This window comes from Paecilomyces variotii, assembly GCF_004022145.1.
Source record: "Paecilomyces variotii strain CBS 101075 chromosome Unknown C8Q69scaffold_13, whole genome shotgun sequence".
Classification (NCBI taxonomy): Eukaryota; Fungi; Ascomycota; class Eurotiomycetes; order Eurotiales; family Thermoascaceae; genus Paecilomyces; species Paecilomyces variotii.
Window position 1 is genome coordinate 383,584 of NW_021167152.1, and position 15,077 is coordinate 398,660.

General features: G+C 48.1%; 4 protein-coding genes across 4 annotated transcripts; 2 read left to right on the forward strand and 2 right to left on the reverse strand.

Annotated features, from left to right (window-relative positions):
- The first annotated feature begins 179 nt into the window (after positions 1-179).
- C8Q69DRAFT_530598 (hypothetical protein) lies at positions 180-1,905 on the forward strand. The gene is made up of 3 exons (XM_028633735.1): positions 180-951; positions 1,021-1,243; positions 1,290-1,905. The coding sequence occupies exons 1-3, from the start codon at positions 506-508 to the stop codon at positions 1,479-1,481; spliced, it is 861 nt and encodes a 286-aa protein (XP_028482044.1). The 5' UTR covers positions 180-505; the 3' UTR covers positions 1,482-1,905.
- A 3,181-nt stretch (positions 1,906-5,086) lies between these two features.
- C8Q69DRAFT_530599 (hypothetical protein) lies at positions 5,087-11,613 on the reverse strand (the record flags this gene model as incomplete). The annotated part of the gene is made up of 2 exons (XM_028633736.1): positions 5,087-5,927; positions 5,993-11,613. 2 exons carry the CDS (start codon positions 11,611-11,613, stop codon positions 5,282-5,284), a joined length of 6,267 nt encoding a protein of 2,088 aa, XP_028482045.1. The 3' UTR covers positions 5,087-5,281.
- Positions 11,614-12,165: 552 nt separating this feature from the next.
- C8Q69DRAFT_479026 (hypothetical protein) lies at positions 12,166-13,591 on the forward strand. The gene has a single exon (XM_028631419.1). The coding sequence runs from the start codon at positions 12,344-12,346 to the stop codon at positions 13,448-13,450; it is 1,107 nt and encodes a 368-aa protein (XP_028482046.1). The 5' UTR covers positions 12,166-12,343; the 3' UTR covers positions 13,451-13,591.
- Positions 13,592-13,749: 158 nt separating this feature from the next.
- C8Q69DRAFT_479029 (hypothetical protein) lies at positions 13,750-14,912 on the reverse strand. Its single transcript, XM_028631420.1, has 4 exons — positions 14,779-14,912; positions 14,474-14,722; positions 14,146-14,403; positions 13,750-14,091 (listed from the first exon to the last, which is right to left on the reverse strand). The coding sequence occupies exons 2-4, from the start codon at positions 14,537-14,539 to the stop codon at positions 13,858-13,860; spliced, it is 558 nt and encodes a 185-aa protein (XP_028482047.1). The 5' UTR covers positions 14,540-14,722; positions 14,779-14,912; the 3' UTR covers positions 13,750-13,857.
- Positions 14,913-15,077: the final 165 nt, after the last annotated feature.

The following is a 15,077-nucleotide window of genomic DNA, read 5'->3' on the forward strand; positions in this document are numbered from 1 at the left end:
TAATTCATGTTTGGTGCCCTCGTCTTTTCAGTCGTGAGATCGCTTGGTAGATACCTTGGAGCGCGAGGTCCAATGGAGACTAGTCATAGACGTATTATACTAGGTAGAAATAAGCGGTAATGAAATAACAGTCAATATAGTCTGACCAAGACAAGTCAAGTCTACTGTACATACTTCAAGCCGACCGTAGATTGCATCATGGGCGGTTGCGTAGGCTGCGATCGCTGAGGATTTTCAACAAGATACGATCCGTGGGACTGAGTATCCTATGACGAAAACTGAAAGTAAACGACTCAAGTCTTCTATGGTTTAGGAACGATAAGCCACCGCGTCCAGGATTCATCTTCTCATTGAAAATGATGAAAATGATACAAGAAACGAAGCGACCCTGAACCTGTGCTGAGCGGCTTGGATACGGTGTACTGAAATCTCTCCTCAACTTCCTCTTCCGCATCTATTTCATCAGACGAAAGTAATTGCTCTCTTGTTATCTTTCTTTTTAAATATGCATACAAGGGAGACTATAAACGACCGAATTGCAAACGTCCGCAATCATGCTTCTCGAGTATTCTCGATTCTCTCAGAACGCGATGCTCCTCATTTTGAAACTGATGACCTTTATCAGCTGGGAATCCACGCAGTGAAGGTCGATCTCGATGAGGAGGGCATCCTGGGATTTGAACCATGCTTCTTCCTGCCTCAATTTTCGAAAACTTTATTGACTGATTATCCCCTCCGTGCAGATTCGCTAGATAATAGATGGAGAGGAGGCCCAAACTATGAAGAATTCGATTTTCAATATTTTTGCGAGCTCCGTGACTTCGAAGACCTGGACTTCTGGCAGCACGCAGGCTGGCTGAGTGACTTCGTTGAGAGACACCTTGAAGCGGTCCGCGATGGTCTTCCTCACGAGCTGTTATCTCTTGATGAGACTGTACCTATTGATTACTCGTATGCATATTTGCTTGAGCTCCTATTTCATCTAAGAATCGTCCAGGTAGCTGACTATCTTCTTAAAAGGTACGATCCGCGAGACTATCAAATATTCTCTCGACTGGGTACAACGACATGGGAAATGTACCCTCATCCGGTTAACAGCACTTCGTCGCATAGTATCGTTTCTATTCACAATTGTTCAAGGGCGGAAGATACATGCCTTTCCAGAGGCGAGGTCCTTGGTGTTCTAAATATACTGAAAGACAATTTTAAGTTGGAGTCATCTCCATCTGAGGATACTAAACCAGTAAGTTAGTGAGTCGACTTGATACAATTAATGCTAATTAATCTAGTGTCTCCTCATGTCCTACTTTGGTGAGAAAAAAGGAAGAATTATCCAAGCTCATCACGATGGACAGAAATTGGTGCTGCAATACTCGCCACTGGTGAACTTTTGTGATACTGAGGCAACGGTGTCTCTCTTCCTTCGTTATATGACTAGCTATCTTATCGCATCATCTACAAGCACTTTAGTCGTGAGATGAATACTGTCTGAGTTATCGCTACGTGTATTATTTGCTAAATTGAAAAATTGCAAACTCTCTCCAGTCAGTTCCAGCGCAGAGCTAGACGGTGTATGTTGGCGATGCTTCCCTCCAAGAATCTGACAATGCAACTGTGAGATTTAACAGACCCCGATTTCATATTACGCTGAAGTTACGAAAACGATCCAATCCCAACCTTAACGCTCTACGGCGATCAATCTTGAACTTGCTCGATGCTTGATTAGGTATCGTCTATAGGTAGCTAACTAACTTCTGGGATAACCGAGCAAATGGCTAGTGGACAGGAGACTGTCCTGAGGAGGGGGCTCTAGGAGCTCCTGAAATCAAGGATACCAGAGCTTCTATGGCGGTGCGGCCAAAGCCGTAGGAAGTGCTGTTGAGCTCGAATGACTAAACAGATGAGTACGCACGAGGACCTATATGGAATTGGACTTCATATGATAGATAATGGGTTATATAGAAGCAGAGCTATTTGCAGATCATCTGACTTAGACATGGCGGATTCTAAGCAATTAATTAATGAGGGGGAAGAGTAGTTAGATAAGGTGTAATAGCTTAATTATTTTTGGGTCCTCGTGGAGGCCAAATGAGTTGGTCTTAGCCTTTGTAGCATCGGCCCAGACGGCGGGAACAGTCACAACGTATGCATTCCCATGCTATAGTGCCAAATGCAGCCCCCAATCTTCGATTCCAGAACTCTCATTAAATGGTCATGCGTACAGCTAAGGTATTGGTGACAAGGTCTTCCGGTAACGCCTAATATGGAGGTAGGACACCCCTGCAATCAACAGAAGATAAACGGGGGCTAGTCTTTTCTGAGAAGGGTCGAGATCCAGCTTTATCCATTGATAGCATAGTATACTTTCTGGTATTTCAGAGCCCCAGAAACAGGTTGGTCCAGATTCAGTGTACTCGAATGCTATCTTAGTTATCATCTTTTCGCTTATTAGGCTATTCAGAGAGCCAGGGTCTTTCCCGGCCACTGATTGATGGGGCAGTATTTATGAAGCTATTATCCGTTAGCTTCGATAGGCTCCTCACAAATACGTGCCGTTTAAATGCGTACACTATCTGTCACGGCCCAAGCGGCCCCAGGACAGGTCGTGCCAAAAGTCTAGAGATATAACGATGTGTCTGTTTCGTGGAGCGCTCGAGTCCTGGTATGGCTCCTTGGAGGCAATGAACTCTAATTGATCGAATGATATATGCGCGTTAGCTAGAAATAGGATCAAGAATGGCTTTGCTTCGTTCCTAGGACCTGCAGACAATCGCAATCGCCTGCCACGTTCAGCTTTAGGCTGGGTTATTATACGGTTAGGGAAAGGAGATCTATAGTATTCTGATATAAAACTGCCAGGGAGCCTCGACGCATAGTGAAAACTCCTAATCTATCCCACCGTTTATGAACGACGGCACGCCTTTCTTTCCTCGTTTGACATGCTCAATATACGACTGGAAAGGAGCTATCTGGTTAAGGATTTCGTTTGCCTTTCTTGAACGTAAACGCGGTCACAACTCTTGGAGGCTCAAAGAACCCCGAAGGTAAGAAACTACTCTTCGGTTACAGAAGATCCAGAATTCAGTCTGCATTTGGGAGAGCACCAGTGGCACCAGTCTTTCCTCCTTTCTCGTGCTGCTTCTGTATGCTTCCACCAATACATACAATATAAGAAAATTTATAATATTCCATCAATATTGATGGTAATAATAATAATGCCCGTAACTAATTATAGTTCCGGCCGGAAGATCGGCCGGCGCGGGGGGGCCAGGGAGGCGGCGCGGCGGGCGGGGGCGGCGCGGCGGGCAGGTGCCCGGCCGATGGCGGCGGCCGCAGGCCGAGCACGCCGCCCAGCAGTCACCATTGTGGGAGAGGTTTCCACAGTGGGAGCACTTGGCCCTCTCTAAATTCCTGTTAGAATGTTTTTCTTTCGGATATAGTTTGGTTATTAACGGACTTTTCTTTTGGGCCGGCGGGCCGTCGGCCGGCGGGGGGGTCGTCGCCGGGCCGGGGGGGGGGGGGGGGGGTCGTCCACCGGAGGGGGGGGGGTTCGTCGGCGCGGGGGGGAGGGGTTTTGGCCCCGGCCGGCGGGCACGAGGCAGATCTTTTCCTTCTATACATTAGCTCTAACGTTTTTCTTTCAGATTATCAACGTACTTTTCTTGGAGGACAGGATATTGCCCAGCGGTGGACAGAATCATTGCCCGGCGGAGGGGCTGCCTGGCGCGGTGCCCTTGGTGGCCCTGTGCCCGGAGTCGGGCGGAAGACGTATAACTCATCATAGTCTTGCGAGATGCAGATAATTTTGAAAATCCGAAAGTCGTCTGCTCTACCAACATTCCGTGGCTCATAGCGGCGCACCTCTATGAACCTTGGAGTGTGCACATTATTAGAAACAAGCAGTAGTAACAAAGGCAGATGTACTACTCACGCCTTTTTTTTTCGAGAAGAGCCCTGATCGAGGGAGAGGGGAGAGGGATAATTCTTCCCTTTAAGTATGCAGACCCATTGATGGGGGAGGCCCCCTGTTGATGATAGTTTTGATGTTGGATTCACCAAAGTCGATGGATTTCGATGGCAATGTGAATGTGGCGGCCCTCAAAGTGACTGGAACCCATTCCATCGTCATCGACCCAGACACAGAATAGATTATACAATCCATCATGATAAGTGTGTAATCTGAAAACTAATCAAGTGTATATGAAAAGTGAAAAGTGAAGAGTGAAAAGGAGTCTTTGTCTCGATAGGATTTGCGAGCGTGCTTAAGAAGTTTCCCAAGTCCGGGGGGTACCTGAGTACCATGATGGAAGTACCAGGTAGAAGACAGGTGGCCATAACCGCCAGCGCAACTACCTTCACGGGCAAACTGTATCACCCACCCAGGTAAGGAAGGAATGCACTGTCAACCTTCTACTGTGAATGGAAGGTACTTTTGCCATCAACCGTGTCTCCTTCATCTTTGCTCTCACGATGGCAAGAGGCTACGCCGTGGCTCTATCCAGGATTGTACAGGTCGTCAGTGTTAGATCGGACTGGATGATGCTCTATTTTCCACACCCCAAGTTATATATCCTAGAGTTTTTTTCCATTGGTAGTGATAATTAGCCATTCGCGTCTTATTACATGAATCCCTCGAGGATTTAACTCAGGCGATGCCTTAATGATCACTGTATTATTGAGTAGACCGTTCAAAGCACAGCCGGGTATAGTTACTGAAGTCTAGCCTGTGTAGTTGCATGTTTCATTCAGACGGGGAATATATAACTTCTGCAGGTTCAGTATATGGGCGCTTACCGTATTATATAAATCATTTGTCGGGACCTCTTAAGGGTATCTAGTTGAGGTACCCTGCTCCCAGTATCGCTACCCATTACAACTTCAGTAGGAATTAGTTTCGTCGCAAGTGATTCTAATCAAATCCCAGTTCCAAAGTTTTCAGCATGGGATAACCTAAAGCGTTGAGACTCAATATATGCTGAACTGTCAGCTTGGTATCAATTGTTACCTAGGACCAGCGCTTAACGGAGATATAAGATATGAAATTTAAGACGTGAAAATGTCTATAGAAAAATCCCTGAGATCTGGACGTATTAATTATATTGTACTTATAAGTGCTCTGGTCTGTGTGAGTATATGCGGGCAGTGTGTTCCTCGTCCCCCTTTTCGCTGACGCCCACCCATAACCCACAAGATACTTAGCGCAGCTCTGAGATATAAATACGACTGATGGTGGTCACTAATAACCAAGTGAAATTGATATGGGATTAACCTGACAGTGAAACTATGGACCAAAAGGATTCTCCCAGTTTACGTTGGCAAATGACTTCCCAGCCTGTGCCGACACGTTTTGTCCCACCGGATTTCCATATCCAAACACCTTGAAGACATGATTAAAGTCTTCATCGTAGACGTTCAGATTCACGCAATCATACTTAAAAGTTCCCTTGACTGTTGCGGTGACACGATTGAGTTGATCCTGGCCCTTCCAAGTCCAGTACGAGTTACCCAGTGCTGAAAGCGCGCCGTTACGAAGTCCGATTAGACCTGCATAGCCAACTCCATCCCACAGTCCAACCTTCGCTCCGTAAATTTCACGTTGGACGAGGTTCTTTCCCATTTGAACGACAGCTCCGGTGAGACCGCTGACAAGTGTTTTGGATGCCACAATGACGAACGTGGCTAAGATTTTCCCAGGCTTGTTGATGGCTTCGACTGCACCTTTGGCAAATAGTCGGCTGCAGCTCGTTGTCAGCGATGCTGAAGATGATATGTAGGCACCAAACGCCCCCGAAGCTGCTCCTGTGATTAATGATACTGCCAAAGTGGCCCCGTAGCCTGCCCAGAATTTGCCCGAGTCTTTTTCGTCCCGATTTTCCCATGAATATTGCACCGCAGCTAGTCCGCCGCTGAATAAAGCACCCGAGAGCCTGCAACAAATACACGTTAGAGGGAAGGCTGATGGGTAAATAGGATATGTGAGTTGGATGCTTACGCTGCGAGCCCAATACTAGCGCCCCCCGTGGCCATAATCGTTACACCGACTGCCAATAGAATCAGACCCAGAAGTAGACCACCCCAGAAATCTGCGCCCCAGTGACCTGTAGGATCGATGTGGTTGATCGGGTCATTGTTTTCGAATGCATATCGATTGATGCCGTCTACGTTTGACAGCGATTTCTCATCCAATATGTCGTCTGGAGTCGCAAAACGACCGAGCAATGGATCGTACCAGCGTGCACCAAAGTCAATCAAGCATGTATCGGCGTCGACAGCGTTGGCCTCGTATGTTGATGACAAAGGAGCATCAGAAGGGGAGAGATTTCCAAAGTCATCGTATTCCATACTGTGGCAGAGCTTTCCGTCGCCACCGAATAGATGTGTTACATTTCCTTTAGCATCCGTGAATGCTACTCGAACGATATGAGTAGTCTTCGCGTGCTCTTCAGGCATCATCTCGGTCGTAATTGTGGCCAGTAGCTTCTTGTCTGCACCAAACATCCGGCGACGAATCTGTCGCGATCGATCTGGACGGATCAACACGCTGAGCTCGCGAGTAAATTGGATTTCACGGGATCCATCTGCCAATGTGCGGATGAGAGTATTGCCTTGACCATCAGAAAGAATATGGCTCGTATTTCCCTTTATGGTATCTGTGATGGTAGCGATGTTCCCAAATCCATCGTACGAAAAGGAATGGGCCTTGGACTGCTGCGGCAGCTCGCGCGAGATCATCCGACCGGCCTCGTCGTATTGGACTCGAACAATGGACTGGTCGCCGTCTGTCCCCTCAGTCCATCTAGGTCCATGGCGCAAAACCGTAGTCCCTTTCTGAGTGATGTTACCGGATAGATCGTAGGCGTACTGGGTCAATGGTCCTGTCTGCCCTTTAGAGGAGACCAGACGACCACCCTCGTAGGAGTAGTCCGCGGTTCTTCCCGAAATGAACTCGTGGAGTCGGCTCAATTGGTCAAGGTCATTATAGATGAAGTGGTTCTGGACCAGAGATGCGTCTGAATTCCGCAGTGAATTTATGAGCGGGAATCCGATCTGATCGGCTTGCATCGTTCCCTGGAAATCCTTCAGCCCGGAACCATGAATAGACCACTGTTCAGGCTTCTCAAACGCATTGTAGCTCTGAATCTTGGTTTCTACGTTCCATTCTTCACCGGAAAATGCAATCCGTCCGACTCGACTTCCCTGATGGTCGATCTTCAATAATGAGCCGTCGAAGAAGCGACGGGAAATGATCTGACCCTGCCAATCATAGGATAGATCCACGGAAAACGTCTCATCTTGACCAGTGCAAAGGACCGATCTTGTCAGGCGTCCCTGGGAGTCATATCGATATTCGTAAGTCGCATCATTGGTCGGGCTATCAGATGATGCTGCAAGGGTTACGCGAGAGAGGCTGTCGCTGCAAGCCCGATCATATTCATATAGGATCTGGCGACCATTTGCAGCGACCGACTTAGTGCGGCGCCCTTTGGCATCGTAGTCGTGAGTTGCGACTTCATCCATGCTGTTTCGCTCACTAACCATATCACCGGAAGGGTTGTATGTGCGGATGACCACATTTTGGTATGCATCGTGGGTCTGCAGGATCTTTCCTGTAGTATTGTAGCTTCGAGTTTCTGTTTTGCCTGCTGCGTCTGTGGCGGTCACCAATCTGCCCATAGCATCGTGCGTGAATTCAGTGCGTTCACCCTTTTCATTTATCTTGGCGCTCAGAGTTTCGTTCCCGTTGATATGAGTAAAGAAGCTCTCAGTTCTGGAAAGAACAGTGACAGCTGGCAACTGTCCCTCCTCAATAGCAGACGGAACTCTTTCCACAACATGTTCAACATGGGATCCTCCTTTCTGATATACGTTGCGGGTGACAACTGTGGCATTGTCACTTTGCCGGTGACAAGGTTTGGTGATGCTGACGGGCCGCTTCAGGCAATCATACTGGCATCGAATCTGCTGATCAGAGGCCGGACTCCAATCCCAATCAGACGAACCGTTGTCGACTCGCTGTTGTGGCAGACTTTGGGCTGTGAGGTAGCCTTGAGCATCATACTCGAAATGTTTCCATACTGGCAGAGAAGTTCCATGTTGTTCGCGCTGCTTGCATACGCGTCCAGTGCAGTCCACTGCTTGTTCTCGGGTATACTGTCCTTCGGTGCCTTCTTGAAAATGAGTGATGGTGGTGGTACGTAGGTATCGTGTGCTAGAAGGAGTTTCAAGCCGATCATATTGCAGAGATTGATTAGGACAAACTCGCGCAGTCAACATGAGGCTCGTTAACTCGGACTCAGCAATGAAGTGGGAGACTGGCAACATAGCCTGTGCAGTTTTCTGGGAGATTGTTTCATCTCCGGTGCTGGCAGAGCGGAGCAAGCGACCGGAGGCATCGAACTCGCTGATTTTGATAGCACCATTTTTCTCCCGGCAAGCCACCTCATGGCCGAAAAGGGCGTCATATCCTGCTAGACGGACATGGTCCACACCAGGCCCCATTTCATGGATCTTGACAGGGTAGCAATGGAACACGGTATCGTACTCAGTTCGAACCTCCAACCCAGACGGCCGTTTGTTGAGAATTTCGTTGCCGTACGTGTCGTACTCGAAGCTCTGCTGGGAAAAGCATGAATGGTCTGATAGCCACTCTCGAGCGGTGCACACTGTTCCCTGCTCAGAGTCGTACTCGAAAAGCGACAAACTCAAGTCACCGTCTTCAAATGAATGCATGTTCGTATTGGACCTCTTGGTGGACACCTTTTTGGAGATGGGGAGGCCGGTTGAGGATCCAATAGTGGTATAGTCGTATCTCGTCCACAGAGTGTGCTCATCCAGTTCTTTTGAGCATTCGAGCAGAACGTTTCCTTCGGAATCATACTCATAGGTGCGATTGAATGTCCGCGCAGGCAATCCTCCGTCCATCAGAGTATGGACTTCAGCAGTCTTGTTCACCCGGTAAATCTGCTTGCCTCCCAGCTCCTGTGATCTTTCTTCATAAGCGATCTGTGTCGACTGCAGCAGCATTCCTTCATGCTCACGGCCTTGGATTTGATCGGTTTTCCATTTGCATCCCGCCAATGGCCAAGACTGTTTATAATGATCGATCCTTGTATCATCGCTCAAGGGGTAGTAGCTTGAGATGTGCGAGAAGCCTTCCCAGCCATGGCCTCTAGGGTTGACTCGGGCTCCGTAGTATTTCTTCTGAACGACATCATGATATGGAATGCTATTGATGGATGGATCGTTGATACTGCGAATCTCGGAGACAACGTAGCTAGGCGTTCCCTTCACGACGTGTGCGCCTCGCTTGACAGATGTGTTACTGTGAGATAACAGCGGAGTGGGTTCATAGACGTCGGCATTGGTCATGGGAGCATAAGAGAAAGATGTGGACAAGCCCATGGGGTTACGGACCGACGCAAGAAAGTCCTCACAGACTTTTCCCGTATTGTAGATAGGATGGACGGTAACCTCATCATTGACAATACTGTAGAAAAGCCAGTCGGCCAAGGAGCTTCCGTTGAGATCGGCTGGTAGCAACTCCGGCTTTCCAATTGGCAGTTGACTCTGCTCAGCGATGTGATACCACTTCGGGGGCCTGACCAGGCCGGACGATGAACCTTGGGATATCAACGAGACATAGTTGCCGCTGTGAAGTTCCTGGTACACATATGCGAGGGATGGATAATTGGTACCTCGAACGTCCGTGACATACATTTTCCCCGTGCCCGATGGTGCATGGCCCGAGTCAGTGACGTGAGAATAAACCTGGGGTTCACCTTGCTGGGTGAAGCTGCCCACACCATCGTTTAGGAATGTGGTAAAGACCATGCGAATGGCTGTCTCTGTGCCCCTATCTACTGTCTCGACGAGAGATACGACGAGGTCTTCTACACCATCGCCGTTGATATCACAAGGAAGGACGGTGATCCCCGGGGTCTGGTCGATGTCGAACTCGCCAAGCGACATATCTGATGAAGGAATCAGAGTCCCCTGAGACACATCGATGGATTTCGATGGCAACGTGAACGTGGTGGCTCTCAAGTGATTAACACCCATCCCATTGTCATCGGCCCAGACACGGACAAGACTATGCGATCCATCACGACGAGTGGTCATCTGCAACCAATCAACAGTGTGTGAAAAGTCAAATGTAGTCTTCGTCTCAATTGGATTTGCGAGCGTAGTTTGTCCGCCTTCATTAATAGCGGTGAATACTCGGAAATGCAGCTTTTCAGCGTGCGGGTAAATCTGCAAAATATCTGTGCAGCCATTACCCGTCAGGTCTAGAGACAGAAAACGAGAGTCAGGGTGCCAGCTGCAGTCTGTCGGTTTCAGCGTGTAGTGCTCGTACCCGCTACCTGTCGAGGAGGATATTGAGAATGACAGATTGCCATTCGTGTCCTCGAAGGGGACAATCAGATCCGTGAGCCCGTCCCCGTTCAAATCTCCCGATAGAAACGTAGGTGTGGTCTTGCCCATGGCAGTGGGTGGAAGAATAGCTTCAGCACCAGGCCCTTCCGATGGCGACCACTCGATGGTAGGAGGCTGGTCTTTCTGCGTCACTTTGCGACGTTGCGCCAGATATGTCTTTATGCTGAAATTCCCCGTGTCCGAATCATAGCAAATACAGCCTAGATCTCCCAGAGATCGCCCACTCACGTTCAAAGTAAGCAGCGTGACGTTGTGAGTCGTCTCGGCCAAGGTAGTAGACTCCCTTTCCTGGTTGGAGAAGCTTTCATTTTGTTCAGAAGAAGCGGTATATTCAAATAGAGTTGGAATCAAGCGCGTCCCCGTGCCAGTGACTTCGGTAATCGATTGCAACAAAGAAGATCCAGAGCTCGGGGAGTAAATATACTCCATTTCATAAGAACGGATTACCACGAACTGGTCTAGAGTTCCCATCGCAACACGAATACGTGCTAAGCGATAGACGGAGGTAATCTTATCGCCATAGGATGCGTGCACAATAAGATCCTCCCTTGGGGAGTACTCCAATAGTATCAATCGGGTACCAGCCAGACCAGTCTTTTCGTTGGATGTGTATATGACGCTGGTGAGATAGGAAGAATTGTCACCCGGTAGACTTTCATAGTTGAACTCGATGAAATTGCCATATCGGTCGATTTGCCTTCGCATGCGCCACTCAGTAGCCTGTGCAGAAGGATCAGAGGAGGGAATAGCTTCGTATTCTTTGCGAGCTCCGAGAGTGTCTCGAACGGTGAAACCAGATGGAGTGGCGTAAACAGTCTCTCCGTGACTATCAATCTCTTGTCGATACACGGCGTCTGGGGCATGGTAATAATCACCTTGGATCAGCAACAGCTCGCTGCCGTCCAACGCCAACCGGGGTACTGTACGATCGTAGTCTTTCTGCGCATTGATACTGTTCAAGGCCAAACTTGCGACTTGGCGGCGAATTGTTGACAAGCCCCCAAGAGACCACCCAGTCCCTAGGATGGCATTTGGGGCACCTTGGCAATACTCGAGCGAGATTTGAGGAGTGCTGGTGGCTGTGATGCCCTGGGGTACGCTGATGGTGAATGAGTATCTTGCAATACCACTACCATCCACATTGAAGGTGCCAACAGGCAAGGCAGTTGCGTTCGCCATAGATAAAACGATAGAGAGGATTGTGAGTTTGCTTGGTCTATGCTGGCCTGTACAACATAGAATCTATTATATAGCGCTCATATTTATTTCCACCTTCTCTCGAATTCCTGCCACAGTCCTTGAGCTGTTGACGCCAAGTCTTTCTCATGATCACGCGAGAATCTTTCGAATCTAGAAGCTGAGATCAGACGAGTGCTCAGCTGAAGGTGTTTTAGCATTGTCATTTCCTTTGCTAGTGACATCCCTATCACTGTTCCTGGGCTAAAGAGCTTCAAAGAGAGGTATTCGAGCCGAAGCACCCCCGGAGCGGCCGAGGGAGGCTTTTTACTTTGGCAATTGAGAGCTGAGATACGGGATAACGAGAGTAGAGTCCGATATATCACTAGTTTAGCACCACTGTACTAGTTCTGAAGTAGTAAAAAAAAGAACCGTTGCGACGCATGTATATCCTGATTAGTATCAGCCACTGTTATTAGCTCAACTTCTTAGTGCCATCCCAAGATACTTTACTTGACGCACTTGCTAAAACCCCAGTTTCCGAGACTCTGGAACCTGCGTGTCCCCACACTAACATCCAGGCTGTGCGAACTAGTGAGTTCGCCCCGAGCCGAGACCCAAGCTTAACAATTTTGAGGAACTATGAAGTTGCTGGAGCTGGATATTTGGCCATAAAAATGCTTCCACTCCCAGGAGGCCAGACAGAAGACCCAGACCACTAGATTCGATAGCTATGGACCTGTCTTTTGTTCTGGTCCGCCACAATTCGGACGTGCAGTTGGAGTTTTACAGCTGTTCCCCGAATATCACGGGTCCGCTGCAGCTGCAATACCAAGCGTCACACCCTGCCTTGACTCCTAGCATCTATCGCTGTCCAAATCTCGCGTTTGATTTCTTTCACAAGGAGCTTCTTATCTCTGTGTGGAAGAAAGTTGGCAATATTTCGAGTACTTCCACATTAGCGCTCCATCGCCTATCATCCTATTTCGCACTTGGGGCCACTGAGACGGGATTCGAAGCCTATCCCAAGAACCTCGGCAGCAGCAGTGTTATCTACTACCAGAACCAAACATATGTATCGCGGACTACTGTGGATAGACAAGAAGCGCCGTCGGGTGTTTCCTTGTCAATTCGTCCTTCAACGCAGAATGCGAAATGGACCACCTTACCTTTGAAAGCGACTCGATCTACCAAGGCAATCAGCTCGCAACTTCTGTCCCAATCCTCTGTCAAAGGAAACTTCAAATACGTCCACCATGCCTGCCAGGCGGATAATGGGACATTGTTCATCGATTCCGTGAAGGACACGTTCTTCATGGATTTATCACCGGATAATTCCATTTTCTGGCAAAGCGTCGAAATTCCGAACTCGGCAAGTCTCGGGGTCCGTGACGGAAACTTTTCTTCCTGTTTTCTTTTTGATCAGGGCAACAACCAACAGAAATGGAGATTGTACATCTTCTATATCACCAAGGACTCTGCCGATTCTACGGAATGCAAAGTGAAATCATTCTACATTCCTCTTCGCCAAGACGGCTCTCTGGACAAGAACAAGGCCGATTTCCAAGGTTTGCGGGATATTGACTCCTACGATATTGCATCTGGCAATATCCAGCCCGGTCCTATCACTGCGCGGGCACACGAAGGCAGCAAGACAGTTTGGTTGACGTACACTGTTGGTGGCGGCCGACCTCGGTGTGTCGTTGCCTCTTTTGGCGAGGATGGAGAACTCCCTAAGTCTGGATCGCAGTGGTCCAAGCCCGATATGGAGCTGGGTTTTGTGCCTTCTGAGAAGGACCTTTACACTGCAATTTTCCTTCCACGGACTTACATTGGATGATCAAGTCCGAACTTAGCTTTTGACCTATAATTCATTTCCATTATCGTTTCAAATAGTAAATTATGCCTCTCTTCCCACTTAGTTGAAGTTAAATATATATATATATCCATTAGCAACGAGTCACACGAAATCCTGAATCGTGATTTGAAACCCTTGTATGCACCCTTACGCTCGGAAATAACAGTTACGAAAGATAGACTAAAATTACAGTACGAGCATACTCAATTATCAGTAGGCCATTGAATCTTCTAATGTCATTTAATTAGTGGACTAACATAGTCGGTTCGGAAAATTGGCTAACCAGAATCAAAAAAGCGTGTTCGAAGGTTTTAACTATCACAACTATGGAGAACGGCAATTGGTAACAGGAAGAAGCCAACAAATCGACACAAAGACTATTGCAACGCTCATTCCTCTTCCCACACCTCCTGGACCACGGTAATGGTCATGGTTTGACCCGACACAATAGACAGGCGCAATTTGAACTTCAAAGGGATACCGCTACTGGAAGTTCCCTTGTATACATGGACAGATTCAATATTGTTGCCGTTTTCCTGAATCTTGTTATATCCATCTTTCTTCATGTCCGAAGACTCCTCAATATGGGCTCCGTAGTAGCCAATGTACGGATTGGAGAAACCCTTGACATAAAGAATCAGCTAAATTCGCAGAACCAAAGACAGAAAAGAGCTTACAATCACGAAAGTGACATCGTTCTGTTGGTCCAGTTTGATCTTGAAACGCGCTGCTCCGGTCGTGCCCGCCCACGAGTTTCGGGCACCAAATCCAGTGACACCGTAGGCACCCGTGTTGCTAGACTGACCGTACAAGCACCCCGAGTAGAAGTCTGTGCCGTCTGGGTTGATAGAAAATTGGGATTTGTTCTTGAGCACAAACCAGATGGGCCGGAAATAGCTCTTGAGGTCTGCGGGGATGGTGGGAGCATCCTTCATCTGGAGAACAGGTTAGATGTTAGCGAGGGTTTTCAGATAGTGGTGCAAGTGAGAACAAAAGGGATCTTACAGCATCGCAGCCCTTTTGGACGAGCTTTGGGCTGTCAATGGGAACTTGCAAAGTGAATTCACCCATTATGGCAGTTTTCTTCGAGATGAGGATATCTAATTGATAGAATGAATGATAGATAGGTAGATAGAATGGATGATTTCCTGGCTGTTTCCGTCTTTTTTGTTGCTAGATCCACAAACATGGACGCTGATTTTATATCATACAATATGTCCTTTCTGACTAGCTATATCTTCCTTTGAAATCAAACTGGGCGATAGTTAGCGACGACTTTGCCACCAAGATAACAGCTGTAGATAGCTAACTAGATATGACTCTGGCGCCGAGAAAGTGTGAAATCTGCAAGCCATTGTTTACCCCGCTTAACAGATTCAAAGCCACGTGCGGTCTGGATCTCGTTGAAGATTGTGGCTCTTTCCAAGTTTCCAGCAGGAACAAGACACTAATAGTGTAGCTAAAGCGAATACCAGAAGTCTGGATGGACTCTAGGAACGGCCCGCTTAGAGTGTGGCTTGTTTTTTCAGCTGCCAAATACTTTCTCTGCGGGACCCCGTCGCTCATCTCCGAACGTGAACTTCCCCTGAATCAACCTCGTCTGCTAAAC

Bases quoted from the DNA above. Each gene is read 5' to 3' on its own strand.
- C8Q69DRAFT_530598 (XM_028633735.1), top strand. From the start codon at position 506: ATGCATACAAGGGAGACTATAAACGACCGAATTGCAAACGTCCGCAAT. The intron at 952-1,020 runs GTATGCATATTT...TCTTCTTAAAAG, and splicing joins ACTGTACCTATTGATTACTC to GTACGATCCGCGAGACTATC. The intron at 1,244-1,289 runs GTAAGTTAGTGA...TAATTAATCTAG, and splicing joins CATCTGAGGATACTAAACCA to TGTCTCCTCATGTCCTACTT.
- C8Q69DRAFT_479029 (XM_028631420.1), bottom strand. From the start codon at position 14,539: ATGGGTGAATTCACTTTGCAAGTTCCCATTGACAGCCCAAAGCTCGTC. The intron at 14,404-14,473 runs GTAAGATCCCTT...CCTGTTCTCCAG, and splicing joins TCCAAAAGGGCTGCGATGCT to ATGAAGGATGCTCCCACCAT. The intron at 14,092-14,145 runs GTAAGCTCTTTT...CTTTATGTCAAG, and splicing joins ACGATGTCACTTTCGTGATT to GGTTTCTCCAATCCGTACAT.
- C8Q69DRAFT_479026 (XM_028631419.1), top strand. From the start codon at position 12,344: ATGGACCTGTCTTTTGTTCTGGTCCGCCACAATTCGGACGTGCAGTTG.